The 14,529-nt window shown below is 48.8% G+C and overlaps 1 protein-coding gene across 13 annotated transcripts; it reads right to left on the minus strand.

Moving 5' to 3' along the window:
* Window positions 1-338: 338 nt before the first annotated feature.
* Window positions 339-14,203, minus strand: Sf1 (splicing factor 1). 13 transcript variants are annotated; one of them, XM_074048904.1, is made up of 14 exons: window positions 13,784-14,201; window positions 12,104-12,232; window positions 9,372-9,447; window positions 6,200-6,352; window positions 5,889-5,978; window positions 5,372-5,555; window positions 5,162-5,277; window positions 4,943-5,050; window positions 3,863-4,043; window positions 3,328-3,601; window positions 2,918-2,977; window positions 2,640-2,819; window positions 1,698-1,902; window positions 339-1,268 (listed from the first exon to the last, which is right to left on the minus strand). In XM_074048904.1, the coding sequence occupies exons 1-14, from the start codon at window positions 13,812-13,814 to the stop codon at window positions 1,139-1,141; spliced, it is 1,917 nt and encodes a 638-aa protein (XP_073905005.1). In that variant the 5' UTR covers window positions 13,815-14,201; the 3' UTR covers window positions 339-1,138. The 13 variants fall into 13 exon arrangements, with proteins under 13 accessions (XP_073905005.1, XP_073905009.1, XP_073905023.1 ...); XM_074048908.1 differs by having other exon boundaries at window positions 3,324-3,601; XM_074048922.1 differs by lacking the exon at window positions 1,698-1,902 and having other exon boundaries at window positions 3,328-3,580; window positions 13,784-14,200.
* Between the last annotated feature and the right edge of the window lie 326 nt (window positions 14,204-14,529).

The raw sequence follows: 14,529 nt of genomic DNA on the forward strand, positions 1-14,529 counted from the left end.
CAAATCACAACTGGAGCTCATCTAATGTGAAGGTCCCAGCCATAAGAAAAGGCCTTCAAAAAGGCAGGGAGATAAGGGTGACCGAGAGGATTGCATGAACCTGGTTCTCTGTTTGTGAATGAAAAAGAAAGGTGAGGGGTGGAGTCACTTGGTAGGTATACACTTGGTTTCCAAAGCCTAGCAACTTGCAGGGAGGCAGGTGGAAGGTCTCAATAAATACCCCCACAGGTTCACTCCAGGGAGGAGAGGAGAACTGGAGCCAGGTGCTTAACGCCAAGGTAAGGCAACTTTTGCTGCTGTTGCAGGTGGTGCACAGTGAAAATAAAGAAACAGACCCAGAAACCCACACTGCTCTTTTATTCAATGGAACATCCCCCCCTTTAGTGCAGTGTTGAATCAAACACCGAAAAAAAGCCCAGAGAAATTTCTGTAGATAAACCAGTGAAGAGAACGTGCGTTACACATTGTCAACATAATCACTCCATGAAGAAGGAGGGGCGGGAGGGGGATGAAAGAAGCAGAACAAAGAACAAGGGGCTTGAACCCCTGGACACTGCAAAACATTCAGACACTGAGGATTAAAATGAAACAGAAAGGGAAGCTTTCCACGAAGGAGAGGAACAAATGGCCTCCAAGGCAGCTTAGGTGGTCAAAGTATGGAAAGGACTCTGGACTGGCAGGCAGGCCAGTGGCTCTGGCTGCCACCTACTGTTGGCAGAAGTACAGAATAGATGTAACTCCTGGGCCTGGAGATTAATCCATCCCCAGCAACTTCACATTTCACAAGACCCTTGACAAGTATGGCAGCGAAAAACCACACACTTTAAAAAAGATAAACATCTTTGGGGGCAACCATGGCCCCTTGAAAAACTTAGAACCAAAGAATACCTCCCCACTAGCTGGACGTTAACGGCCAAAGTGTGTGCCTAAAACCATTTGCTCCCCTCTCTTTGGAAGGGATGGAGAAATGGAGACAAGGGAAAGGATTGTAATTGCAGCAGAAGACCGGGGAGAGCGTCTCCTTGGACGGAGTCTGAAGAAAGGAAAAGATAAGGAAGTAACAAAGGAAAAAGAAAAAAATTAATAAAAATTTCACGATATGGAGCCAGCGTGTTCCGATTCCGTCCACAAAAATAACTCAGGCTGCTTTGCCGAACCATCCTGTCCACCAGGGGCGCTGCTGAGGCTGTCTGCCTGGAAGGGTCACCAATGGGCGCGGAAAGTCCTCACTCTCATGGCTCGGGCCATCGCTGCCGCGGGGAGGGATCCTGGTGGCCCGGTTTGGGGAGAGGCAAAGGGAGTTGGGTGAGGAGAGAAAGACAAAGAAGACACTCGATGCTACGGGGCGCCAGGAGAGCCCAAGCTGGCGCCCCTACTACCGCCTGCCTGTTCTCAAGCGAGTCCTTAATCGCTTGGCCCAGCCCAGTGCGTGCACACACACACATGCGTGCACACACAATCACATGCGTGCGTCCCAATGTCTGGCTCCATATGGTGAGGTTCGGCGTGTGTTTAAACGAGACCAATTCTCTCTATATAATATATATTTTCTTAAAAAACGAGTCTAGTTCTGTGGTGGAGGCGGTGGGGGAGCTGGAGGCATCCCGAAGGGCGGCATGCCCGCCACCCCCATGCCCATCATGGTGACAAAGTTAGAAGGGTCCATGGGAGGCGGAGGAGGAGGGGGCGGGGCATACATCATGCCGGCGGAACCAGGTGGCGGAGGCGGCGGAGGGGGAGGGGCCCCGGGCGGCAGAGGCGGCTGGACCCCGGGGGGCAGGGGCACCATAGTGGGGTTGCCTTGCATCTGAGGGGCTCCTGGAGAAGCTGCGGCAGCCGCCTGCTGCTGTTGCCATGGCGGGATGGACCCTGTGCCAGCGCTCGTGGTGGTAGTCGTCGTATCTGGGGTGGTAAAGAAGCCCAACGTCACACGCGCGGGGGCACACCGCGGCTCTCTGCGGCTGCTGCCTTGGGACTGGGGAAGAGGGCGCCTGCTCCTTGCTTGGCATGCGGTACGGTGGTGGGGGGCGGGCGGGCGGGGCTGTCCTGGTGATGGGGAATGGAGGGGTGGGCAGGACTACCCTGGGGTCAGCCTCAAGGTCTCTGGGCTTAAAATAAGCCCTTTGTCACCAATGCCCCTGGAGGAGCTGAGGGGAAGAGTACCAGACACAAGAACCGGCTCTAACATCCCTCCGCCCAGCCGCCGCCACCACCGAACGGCACATTCAACCTCAAGGCCACAGCTGCTCTCAGCCCCATGCCCCCCATCTCTGCAGTCTCTCAGGCCCAATCACAGTCCCTCCCAGAGCAAGCATGCACCATCCCACTCTGGCCCTGTGTACTATGCCTAGCCAGCCAGCAGCTCACTCACAGCACCAGCGCCTGGACTTCTGGCGCCCTACCTACAGTAGCAGGCTCCCCTTTAGGCCCCACAAACCTCCCCCAGACACAACCACACCAAACATCAGCTCTCCTCCCCAAGACGCCCTCGTTAGGCCAGGCAGTCCCATTTCCACCCTCCACAAAGACCAGTCACACCCAAGGTGTCTCCTGTCCCTGAGCTGTGAGGTTTTCTTGTTCCTCTCAGCCCTAATCCCCCCATCCCACCCACCCCCACAAGCCCAAAATATTCTACTCACTTTGCTGCCATGGCAAGGGGGTACTGGAAGCCATACTGCTGCTGGGCGGAGGGGGTGGCGGAGGCTGCTGCTGCTGTTGCTGCCATGGGGGAAGAGGACCAGAGGGAGGGGGCGGGGGCTGCCCACTGGGAGGCGGAGGCGGCGGCGGCATCATGCCCATAGGCGGCGGGGGCATCATACCTGCAGGTGGGTGGAGAAAGGTGAGGCCTTGGAGAAAGAGGGGACCTTAGCTAGAGTCTGCCACTCACCCCCAGGCCTCAATGAAGCAAGACAGTTACCTTTTCCTTGATGCAGGCGATAGACCCCAGAGCCCACAGGCGTACTTCCCAGGTACTGATCTTGATGGAAGGAAAGAGCAGGGACTTAGCAGGACATTTGAACAGGCCAGGGAAGATATCCCCCAACAGCTTCCTCAGTAATGTAGCTGGAGTCACTCCCCTCCAGAGAGCCCTGCCCTAATGGGGAGAGCCCTAGAGGCTGGGCTAGGCCTACCCACACAAAAGCCACCCCACCCCACCCAAGCCAAATGGGAGGGAGTCTTGCTCCCTCTGGAGCTTGAGTCTTAGCAAAGCTGGCAGGCCTAGTGCACTACCTAGCCACTGTCAACACTGCTTCCAGCTTGCAGTCACCTGGTATGAGCCCTAGTTTGTCCCAAAGCCCCAAGGTTTCTGGTCTGACACTTACTTACCCATTGGAGGAGGGCCATGATGCCCAGGTGGGTGGGGGCCCTGATTCATCGGTGGTGGTGGTGGCTGCATCCAAGGGGGTGGGGGTCCATTTGGGTTGTGCTGCATGGGATGTCCACCATGCCCACCTGTCAGGCTGGGTAATGGGTGTGGAAAGCTGTGGGGGCCACCTCCAGGCCCTCCAGGACCACCTCCGTGCATGCCATGGTAAGGCCGACTTTCTGAAGGGCCAGAATTCATCCAGGGTGGGCGGCTCTGGGTGGTGGACATGAGAGACTACGTGAGAGCATTTCCCACCAATGTCCCTGCCTGCTCCCCCTGGTGGCAACACTGTTCTTCTGGCTATGCCACAGGACCACAACACAAGGATAGAGGTCTCTCCCGAAGTGAGAGGTCCCCATTGGCCAGACATTCCAGAAGAACAATGTTGCCAGCCATGTCCATCATCTGCTCTATTTGAAGCCCTTGGCCATAGCTCCCAGGATCTGTGGTAAAGTATGAGGGAGCTAGACCAAGCGAACCAGCCCCAAGGCTCACCGGAGGAGGTGGATTGTTGGCAGGAGCAGCAGGCCGAGGTGCGCTGGCCAAGGGCGTGGTAGCAGGCCCAGAGGTAGAGCCCACTGATGCAGGAACAGGTGCTTCCCCTAGTTCAGCCATGAGGGACAAGTATTCTTTATCCATCCTTGCTTTATCCTGAGCAGACTGGGGGTCACCAGGCCTAAAATGGTGGTGATGATGGTGGGGGACACAAAAAGAGAAAAGGAAAAACTGAAGGAAGGAAGGAAGCTTTGACCCTAAGGAATTGACAGAGTCTTAAGAGTTAAGTCATGTTGGGCATTGGTAAGTCATCCTCATAACCCTTGCTACTTGGGAGGCAGAGATCTGGAGGACCACAGTTTAAAGCCAGCCTGGGCAAATAAGCTGGGAGACCGTTTCGAAAATACCCAACACAAAAAAAGTCTGGCAGAGTGGCTGAAGTGGTAGAACACCTGTTTAACCAAGTGTGAAGCCCCAAGTTCAAACCCCAGCATGGCCAAAAAAAAAAGTTAAATTATAACTTAAGTTACTGGGTCACACATTTCTTTCCACCCCCCTTACCATGCATGGTTTCAATCTTCCTACCAAATCTTCAGTTCAGTGTCCAGTTCTAGGTCTAAGAGGATCACTAGTGCCTGCCCCAGCAGAGGGCACTGGGCTAAGGAGCTCCAGTTTCATTAAATCCTACCTTCCCAGTCAGAAGAAAAGCTATGCAACACTGGACCAACTGCCAAAGAGCCTCCTTAACAAAGCCTTACAGATTTGTAATTGGTCAAATTCTGTTTACTGTTTAGTGTGTTCCTGAACAAATCTTAAGCAGCAAAGGTAGTAAATGTGAACCCCAATGAAAATATTTATAACCACATGGAAGCTTCTAGTCAAGACAATAAAATAGGAGTATGTTTCTGTACAGGTTGTTTCTAATCCCCCTGAGCTCTGACTCACATCACCATAGGTACATCTACAGAAAGGATGCTTCTCTTGGGTGCATGAGACCAACAACCACAAGTTAATGTGGTAAAAAGAGCTGTCCTGTACACCACAGGTAGCCAGGAAGCCATCAAAACTGCTGCCCCTCACCTCTGGAACTTGCAATCGGAGGCAATATGGCCGGCCCCTCCACACTTTGTACACACTGTAGTATTAGTGATGCTGCGAGTCTCTGAGCTCTGCCAGGGTCTTAAAATCCTGTTCAGGAAAGACAAAAACAAAAAAGTCAACTCGTGGGCCTGTGGACAACCACCCCATTTGAACAGGCTCTTCAAGTCTCTACAGAGTCTCCTCTAAACCAGTCACTACCTGTTATCATCTTCCCGAAGAGTGCCGTTCAAGCGAGCCAACTCTCGAAGCTGCATCTTTCGTAAGTCATTCTGGTCCTCTGGGGTCTCAATACCCTGCTTCAGGATGTTTCTGATCTAGTGAAGACACAATGGGCAGTCAGTTGTGACAGAGCTTGGACTGCCACCTAGATTTCTAGCAAGAGGCTTTCTTCCTGGGCTTACCACTCACCTGTTCCACTGCCTTTTTGACATTCTCCATTGTGTTGGCGGTGACTAGGGCATGAAGGGGCTCATCTTCCCCTGGCAACATCTGGCCATCTTTGCGCCCAACCTTCCCTTCTTTCACAGACCCCTTCCCTCGGATCATGATCTTGGCATTGCACTCCTTCTCAATGTTCTTCAAGGTGTTCCCTCTATCAGAAGCAGAAAAGATTTTGAGTTTATACTTACAAAGTTCATACTTCAGAGGGAACATATGCTAGGCTGGGTAGGCAATGGTGAGAAATTGCAAGTGCAGAGCATTAGATGTTCTACCAAGAGCTTTGACTTTTAGGTTTAAGGTCAGTCACAGCAAATCTTGAGGATTTCACTTCTCTGCAGTGAAAGGGGGAATATCAGTAAGAGTTTCTTACAGAAAGACATAATTCAGCCAGTGATTGTCTACCAAAAAAGGGTAAACCACTGGCAATCAGGCGCTGTCAGAGGTTCTAAGGAATGCTCTACTGTGTGGGCTAGTAATCACTCACCTGGGCCCAATGAGCAGCCCCACAAAGTTGATTTCTGGATACTCATCTTGAGGGATCATTACTTTATCACTCACACGAGTTGCTGGAGGCCTATGGAGGAAAAGACTGTCTTGACTGCACATTTCATGACTACGCATTTCTGAAAGATGACATATATAACCCACAATTCTCTCCAACTAATCACTAATACCATATGCTAATTATGGATAATTTGGGCCAAAAAGTGAAACCACACCCAGAAGGTCACACATGATCTACATGTATCCTTGTCCCAGACTACCTAGCACCCCCCACACCCCACCCCCGCTTACTTGTAATCTGCAGGTGGCTTAAAATCAGGGTTGAGGGCAACCATCTCTGTGATGAGGTTGTGCCGCTCCTCTTCAAGCTTTTTGCGGGTACGGAACTCTCGGGTGTTAAGCCTCTTCCCCTCACTGTTGTAGATGGGTTCAGGGGAAGGGGACCTGTGGGAAACAGACCCCTGTTACTGCTCAGTTCCCACTTCCTTCATTCCCACAAGGACTACAACAAGTCTTCCCAGCCCCTCTGCCTCTCAGACCCTAACACTCTTCGGAGGAACCGACCATAACGTGTGCTATTCAAGATCGCGTGGAATGAGAAGATGGAAGTTGATTTAGCATTAGGGGACACTAGGGCACGTAAGAAAGAAAAAAAAATACTTTTTTGCTTTTAAAAGTGATGGGGAGGAGGAAATCTTTGGACTCTTTAAGTGGCAAGGACAGTTATCATTAGCTGTAGTCTTCTTGCCAAATATGAAGTTTTTGTTTGAAAAAAATGACATCCCATCTTGAACAGAAACCCCAAGTTTAGGTGAACTGTTAACTCTTGGAGAGCTCATGCCTATCAGGAAGAGTGTCTGTACCCTTGACACATAGTGAGCAGGAGCTCTTTCACCCAAAGCAGCTGGGACTCAAGATACTGCAGCTACTTGGCCCCCCACAATGGAGAGAGATGGTGCAAGGCTTCGTCTCTGCTTTTCCTTCAATGGCCTGGCTGGCTGTGTCCAAGGCCCAGGAGACAACCTGCTTCTGGCTGTCCGAGGTGGGGAGTCTGGGTAGAGAAAACCGTTAAAAGTGCTAAAGCAGCTTCTGCTAAGATGCTGCAAATGCAGATTTGGTCAAATACTTGTCTAGGGTCTGAACCTGCCAACAGCAAGGGGGAAACCTAAGATTCTGCGAGGCCAGAGTTTCTAAGTCCAGAAAGCAGATTTTTCTCTCTCATTTTTTAAGGAATAAAATGCTGATGCTATAAGCAAAAATAAATAATGATAAATTGGTCAGTTTACCACAGCTAGATTTTGCGGTATTAAAAAAAAAGAGAAGTTACACTCCTAGAATTCTGAGTTAAGATTACAAAAAGGACCACAGCTTGATATTCTGTATGGAAATTTAGTAGCAGCTGCAAGAAGGGAAGAGACCATGTGGATCAGGTTATTTAAAAAAAAAAAAAAAAAAAAAACACAAAAAAAAACAAAAAACAAAAAAACATCCTCAAAGTAGTTCAGACTCCTACACCCTTGGTTTAGTTGAGAGAACTTTGCCTAGTTGGAGAGCAAGGACTGAACTCGGCTGCTCCCACTGTCTTCAGCCTAAAGGGAACCATGTCATACCACGTTACACACACGATGGAATAGAAGGTCAGGTTTGTTCATGACTAATGACGACTAAATGACACCTCCGTTTCTAGCATTTGTATAAACTGTTAGTACAATCCAGTGATAGTGAACACAACCAAATGTTTCCCAGCTCATTAGACTATCATCTTAATACACTTAAATCTACAACAGACTGTAAAGCATTTTTAACTGTGTAAGTTAAGCAATATCAAAAATAGCATATAAAGTGGCTTAATTTTGAAATACACCTTCTTAGGAAATCATCTTATTAAGGTAGGAAACTCTTGCATTTCCCTCCAACCTGGGCTCAAAAGCAAAACCAATCAGCCATTAGGGCCTTTCAAAAGTGAACACAAGGGAGGAAAATCTGCTTTGGTTTTATTTCTAGTATACTTGACATTTCTAATGTCCACCCCGTAACTCTCTAGAATTGAGCATTTCTGGCTAATCACCAAAACAAAAGTTGTACCAGTACCAAAATGGCCTTTTAAAGACCTCACAACAGTTTAACCTCTTCCCAAATTGTGGAAGTGAAAGGCAAAAGCTAACAATCTAGAGGTTAGACTGGCCGGACTTCTTCACCTAGAATAGGCATCAAATAGATCAACTAAACTCTAATCCCAGTTTCTCCAGGAAGCAAAGAAGGTATGTTAAAAACTCAACCTTTGGATGAATTGCCTGGTGACCTGTAGACATATTATTAAAGGGAGAAAGGCCAAAATGGCACTACTAAACAGTTGTGGTCCATAACCTACAACATAAATCTTACAAAAAAAAAAAGAAAAAGAAAAAAAGAAAAAATATCTTCAAATAAAAAAGAAATATAAACAACTTTCCAACCAAAATGTAACAAATTTAGTAAGTAAAATTAGAGTCAATATGGAGAAATAATGAAGTTAATCTGTTTCCTGGTGAATGGCAGCAGAAAGATGCAAATGTGGAGTGACTTCTAAAGCCATTACATCATCTTCCTGACTGAGCCATTAACTAGGTAAGAAAAGCCAAAAACACTACTTTGCTGCATGCACTGATTTATCAGTAAGAGGAAGCAGCTTATTGTGCTTCTATGAAATGACCAGATTTTAGCTGTTCAAAGATCAGCCAATAAAATTCCAGTTTAAAAAGTTCATCTCCCTCACATCAACTTTTTACTTTCCACAGGCAAAAGAAACTATAAACTCAAATGACCACATCTGTTTGAGGCCCACCACATTCCCTTTTTGTCTTTTTTAAGTAATTTAGGGTTGGTTGCTGGCCTTCCCAAAACAGGTGAAAATATTCTGGCCCCTCCCAAAACCCCCAGGCAATGGCCAAGGCTGAAAATTGGTAGTGAAGAAGTTGGTTAGAAATCTCATCTGATTTTAATACCATCTCAAACCCACGAGCAGAAAGACTGCAGCAATAAGCTGGCCAGACTTTCTGGCCTGCTCAAATTCAGTGATGCTCAAAAATACTCTTAATCCCTGCATCAAGTACCTGTGAGAAAAACTACCCCTGGGCTTTCAGCCAAAGCAGGCACTGAAAAGGGAGGTTAACAGTCACCTCTCACTGTCCCTAAGGGTGGGTAAATCAGGTTAAAATTTGCATGCTTACCAATTGGAAACCAGTTGTCCATTTTCCTGTAACTTTTTATTCTCCCAATAATTTCCATTTTAATATTCTAACTGTTGACTGACCATATATATATATGCACACATAGCTAATAAACCTCACTCCCCAGAATGGTCAGAGAGCACCAGTCTTCTCAACTAGAATTTTATTGAACTGATACATATGTTGCCACCAGTAAAACGTATTGAGAAAAAGGTAAAAGCGTTACTGTCAGCTGGTTAAAACTGTTTCCCAACCTGTCCTCAGGGTTAGGGGGGATGCCCAGGTCTCCTGTGCGCAGTTTACGAGTCAGGTCTTCTATCTGCAGTTGCACTGGAAGAAACCAGGTTAGGAAAGAAAAAAAAGGATGGAAAAAAGACAATGTTACCAAAAAACATCTCAAATCTCAACAATAAGCATGAAGAACTCGGAGACTTTGAAAGGGATGACTGATCAGTGAACACATTGAGGCAAAAACCCCCAACCACCTATTGGCAGGAGTCCATCTACATCTATAGGTATTTTTCACTTCAAAATGGTTATCACTTAAGGAAGCAAACAGTTTGTTGGAAGAGGGGTTAGCAGTAAAGACTGTTCACTAAAGGCTAACATCAAAGCAATTATTAGGAGGTATTCATCTCTCCCTCCCCACCAACACCATGTGTATCACCGGTACCTGGTTCCAACCAAATTGAGGGCAAGACTTGAGTTTGTTTTTCTTCATTAAATATTAAACACAGCCCAAAATGAGACTCAATTAACATGGGACAAGGAAAAATAGCAGCTGAGCAAAAATCACTTATGTTAAGATCAGGTTAAAACTCCTTAAACAAGACATTTAATAACCAACTCAATACCTGATAGAAATCTGTGCATATACTTTCTGTTCAACCACACCTGTAACTAAAGGGGTCTCCCACCAACAGCTGGAGCTTTTATTCAAATAGTAAATGACAAACCATGTACCTTCATAAACCAGTAGACATAAGGTGCTAGTTTATTTTCAGACCTGTTATTCATATGCGGAATGTGCAAAAGATAGAAAGTGTGGATAAAAAAGAATAAAGAATGTATGTGGTCCCCAGGCCTTGACCTGAGGCTGCACAAAAGTTGCCTGTAATTCCAGGGAAATGTGACACAGCTGCTTTACCAAGATAATGGGAACTGCAGAGCCAGAGTGACTCTCTTCAACGTGCTGAGTAACCACCTGTTCCACACCTTGCTAATCTCCCAGAATTCTGAATAAGCATCTCTAAAAAGGACAAGTCTTATTGGGTTGGGTTAAAATTGAGCTGCTTCCAAGACAGGATTAATGCATACCTAACCCCAGACACCCTTCTAATTGTAAGTATGCCCCACAGGGCTACACCACACCCCCACACTGAAACCCTGAAGAAATGAAAACCCGTTAACAAGGACATTAGGGGTATTCCAGACAAGGCAGTGTGTACTGTAAGAGACAGAAGATTCACCTTTGTAGTGCAGTCCTCTTAACTGGATTGTGGGATCTAACCTAAATAAACAGCTGGTACCAAAGATTAAAGCAAAAAGGGTTGCTATTTTCCACAGGGCAGAGACCTGTATCAGCCTCTGCTTTGACTGACTATTCTGATAGCTATAAGTAGCCCTTAGGGATCAGTACATTGAAACTAGGCCTCCACAGAAAGAGAAATGGAGTTGTGCAGTTTGTTTTCCCCATTTTCTAAGTCTGTGTTCTTGAGATATGACTCCACTAGGGGCATTTCACAAAGTCGTAAAGTTGAAAACTGGTCTGATGAGAAGTGAGGGAGTTGGTGAAAATAAACAGAAACAGTGGGGAAGCGGTATTAGTAGTACTGTGAAAAATAGACAATTCCAATGCTTCAATTCTCAGCAATCTAAAAACCAGAAAATTAAGATCCGCCAGCATTAGACTATGCTGGCCTTGAAGCTTGTTTTGTGAAGGTCTCATAGCCTCGTGAGGTCTTTGCCCTAATATCTTCCAAAGGGAGTGTTTATTTGGTTAGTAGTAAATGCTTTATCAAGTCCACTGGTTTTATTTTGTGGGGGTTAGGGAGTTGAACTCACAGCCTTACACCTGCTAGGCAGGCGCGCTACCTCTAGAGCCATTCCGCTATAGGCCTTGTGTTGGGTATTTTTGAGATAAGGTCTCCTCTTTTTTTTTTTGTTTGCCTGGGCTGGTCTCAACCCTCCCAAGTACCTAGGATTATGGGTGTGAGCCACCAGCACCCAGCTCAAGTGCACTTTTTTTTAAAGACAACTACACAGATATATAAATATAAAACTCACATTAAGGATTTTTTAAATTAATTTTGAGGTTAATTTTAATTCCACTATGGATAGTCAGTTTTAATTCTTGAAATCTCCCAGCAGAGATCTTTTACCCTACCAGCACATCATTTCACATAGCAGTACACCCTTTTGAACAGTCCTTTAGTAGTAAATATAAGAGCCTTCATCTTAAGACAGCTCTCCAAAGACCAAACCAGAAAAGATGCTGAAGGTTAAACAAAATGATGAAAAGGGTTGAACTGTTAACTGTAAGTGCACTCTCAGAACCACTTATTGTTCAAACTGTTTTGTACCTATAAAAAGTAAAACATTTTAGGAGAAGGGAGGAATATGAAATTATGGTGAAAAGGCCATGCTGTGAAAAAGGTACCTGCAATCAACACTCACCTTTACCTCATCAACTGGCAATGAACAGCAGCTGAAAAGGGTGGTTGCTGGACTAGGGACTATTAACTCGTAAGTGGGCCCCACTACCTTCCTGGCACTTGTGAAGAACACTGCTGTTATGAACAGACCAAACCAAGGAACTGCAAATGCAAGACTTGCTGAGCAAAACCTGATGGATTACATGCCAAAGTCATGAAAGTACACCTGACCATAAGTTCTCAATAAAGAAAACTAAAATCTCAAGCTTTCAACAGATCAAAGTAAGTAGCAACAACCTGAAAATGTACTTGGATACAGAACATGTATTTACCTATATAAGCTCTTTCTTGTTCCCGAGTAAGTCCAGGGGGGATAACTGTAGGCATTCCTGGAATCACTGTCTTCTGTTCCATTGTATCTTGATTCCAGCGGCTCCTCTTCCGCTTCTTACTTGGGAAGTCTAAGGACAGACAAAGTCCCATCAGGTGCAAAAATAAAACAGCAGAGATTGACTACCAACAGGCAGGTCATCATCTTTAAGAAATTACACAGAACCTCAGCAGACTATGAAAACTTGACCTAAAATTTAAATGGTGAAGAATGGAAAACAAATCTGAGGTCAGACATGAAAACAGACTGTCACTATGGGGGTACCTGCACCAGGAAAGTAACATTTCAGGTATTTTTTTTTTCCCTTCAGTTATAGAAATCAACTCAGAGCCTTGCACATGCTAGGTAAACTCTCTACCACTGAGCCACACCACCAGTCCACCAGGGTAACAAATCTGAATGCATTAAGACTTCAGAGAATTAAAAGTGCTGAAGATATATACTGTTGTCACTTATCAATACCCTCAAATGGGCTGGTGGACACAAGAAAATTTGCAAGACACACCCACCCACAAGCAGTAATGGGTGACTGATGGCTTCTCCGGCCTCCATCCCCTCAAATCTATAGTTACACACTATACTAAATGAGAAACCCCGATTCTCCCACAAGATTGCCTTTTCTGAACAAGTGTTGCTAATATCAGCACCCAAAACTTCAAAGCACGACCTGCAAGGATAATCATCAAATTCTTTCCTGACACCCAAGTTTCTCTATTTTCTCTACTCCCAGAGTAAAAAAAAAAAATTTAAAACAGTGAGGAGGAAGCTGGTCAGACTGAGAACTCTCAAAGGTGAACGAGAAGAGATTAAGAGTCAAAAAAGATCGGATCCAGCCATCATCTGAAGCTTTCCAACCTCTCCAGTTCTCTCTAGTGAAAACCCTGCCTTGTAGTGCAGAGATTTTGTCTTCCTTTCAACTTCCCCTAAACCCAGAAGGGAAGCACTCCACGTTGCCTGCGGAACTTTTCACGCCCTCTTGGTGTCCACGCCCTGCACCCAGTCCGCCACCTGACACCCCTACATCAGCGGGCCCCCGAGGTCTCCAACTTGCGCCGCCAAGCCTGGACACCACACTGCGCCGGCGCAGAGCCTCTCTCCAGCCGCTCTTCGCCCTCCCCCAGCGCGCATGCGCATGCGAGGCCTTGTCAACCAGGCCGCGCGCGCCCTGGGGCGCCTCCGCCCGGGCCTCCCGTGCGCGCGCGTCCCTGCCGCGTGCAGCCGCCGCCGCCGCCGCCCCCGCCGCCGCCGCCGCGCGCCCCTCTGCCGGCCGGGCCCGTCCGCGCGACGCCTCTCGCGCTCTCTCGGCCCGATTCACCTCCTCCGCCGCCGGCCGGGCCCGGCTGCTGGTCCTGACGCGGCGGCTGGGGTGGCGGCTGCGGCGGCGACACGCGCTGGTAAAGCGGCGGCGCGGGGGGCGGCTGCGGTGGCGGGTACGAAGTGCCCGGGGACGGCGGCGGCGGCAGCGCCGCGAAGGGGAAGGCCGCGGTCAGGGCCCTCATGGAGCCCACGGGCGGGGGCGGCGGCCCGGGCGTCAGCAGCCCCGCCCCAGGCGCAGACCCCAGCTCGAAGCCCCCTCTGGGCCCGGGAAGCGGGGGGAGGCCGGGGGGGGGGCCCAGCTTACCCAGCGGCGTGGCGTTCGCTCCGGTCGCCATGGCGCCCCGGGGAACGGCACCAGCAGCTCCTCTTCCGCGGCGGCGGCTTCTCCTTCGCGAACCTTCCGGGGCGGGGGGGGGGAGGGGATCCGACTACGCCGCCGAGGAGCGCGGGGAGCCCGTCCTCTCACGCGGCGGGCGGCGACGGCGCGAGACGCACAAAGAGGGAGGAGAGAGGGCGCCGCGGGGGCGGGCGAGGGACGGCGGGGCCGCGGCCTGGATTGGTCCGGGCCGAGGCGAAGGGTCGTAGCCGCTGGCCTGCGATTGGCGGAGCGCTAGTCCTTCTCGCAGCGCGCTGGGATTGGCCAAACCGTTAGGCCGGGCGAGGAAATGGCGGCCGAGTCCGATGGCCTGGGAGGTGTCGCAGCGCGCACTTCGTTTGTTACTGCGCCGAGTGAGCGCAGAGGCCAGAGAGGAGGGGATAGGGTGGGCCAAACTCTATGACGTAGGCGTAAACAGCTCTCTCATTGGCTGAAGTTAATGGAGTCAATCTCGTTTGCGTCGTAGTGTCATGGGATTGGCTGACGGTACGTCGAGACTTTCTGTACTCCCCTCCCCCGGGGACCAGTTGCGCCGGATTAAGCAAGAAATAGGGGCGAAATAGTCCGGCCCGAGCGAGATTTGTGTTCGGGAAGGCAGAAAGCGGGGACGCGCATGCGTACGTGGGATAAAGTGGCCTTCCGCCCCTACCTCCACTGGCGACCCTGGTGTCCGG

This window comes from Castor canadensis, chromosome 1 (assembly GCF_047511655.1).
Source record: "Castor canadensis chromosome 1, mCasCan1.hap1v2, whole genome shotgun sequence".
Lineage (NCBI taxonomy): Eukaryota > Metazoa > Chordata > Mammalia > Rodentia > Castoridae > Castor > Castor canadensis.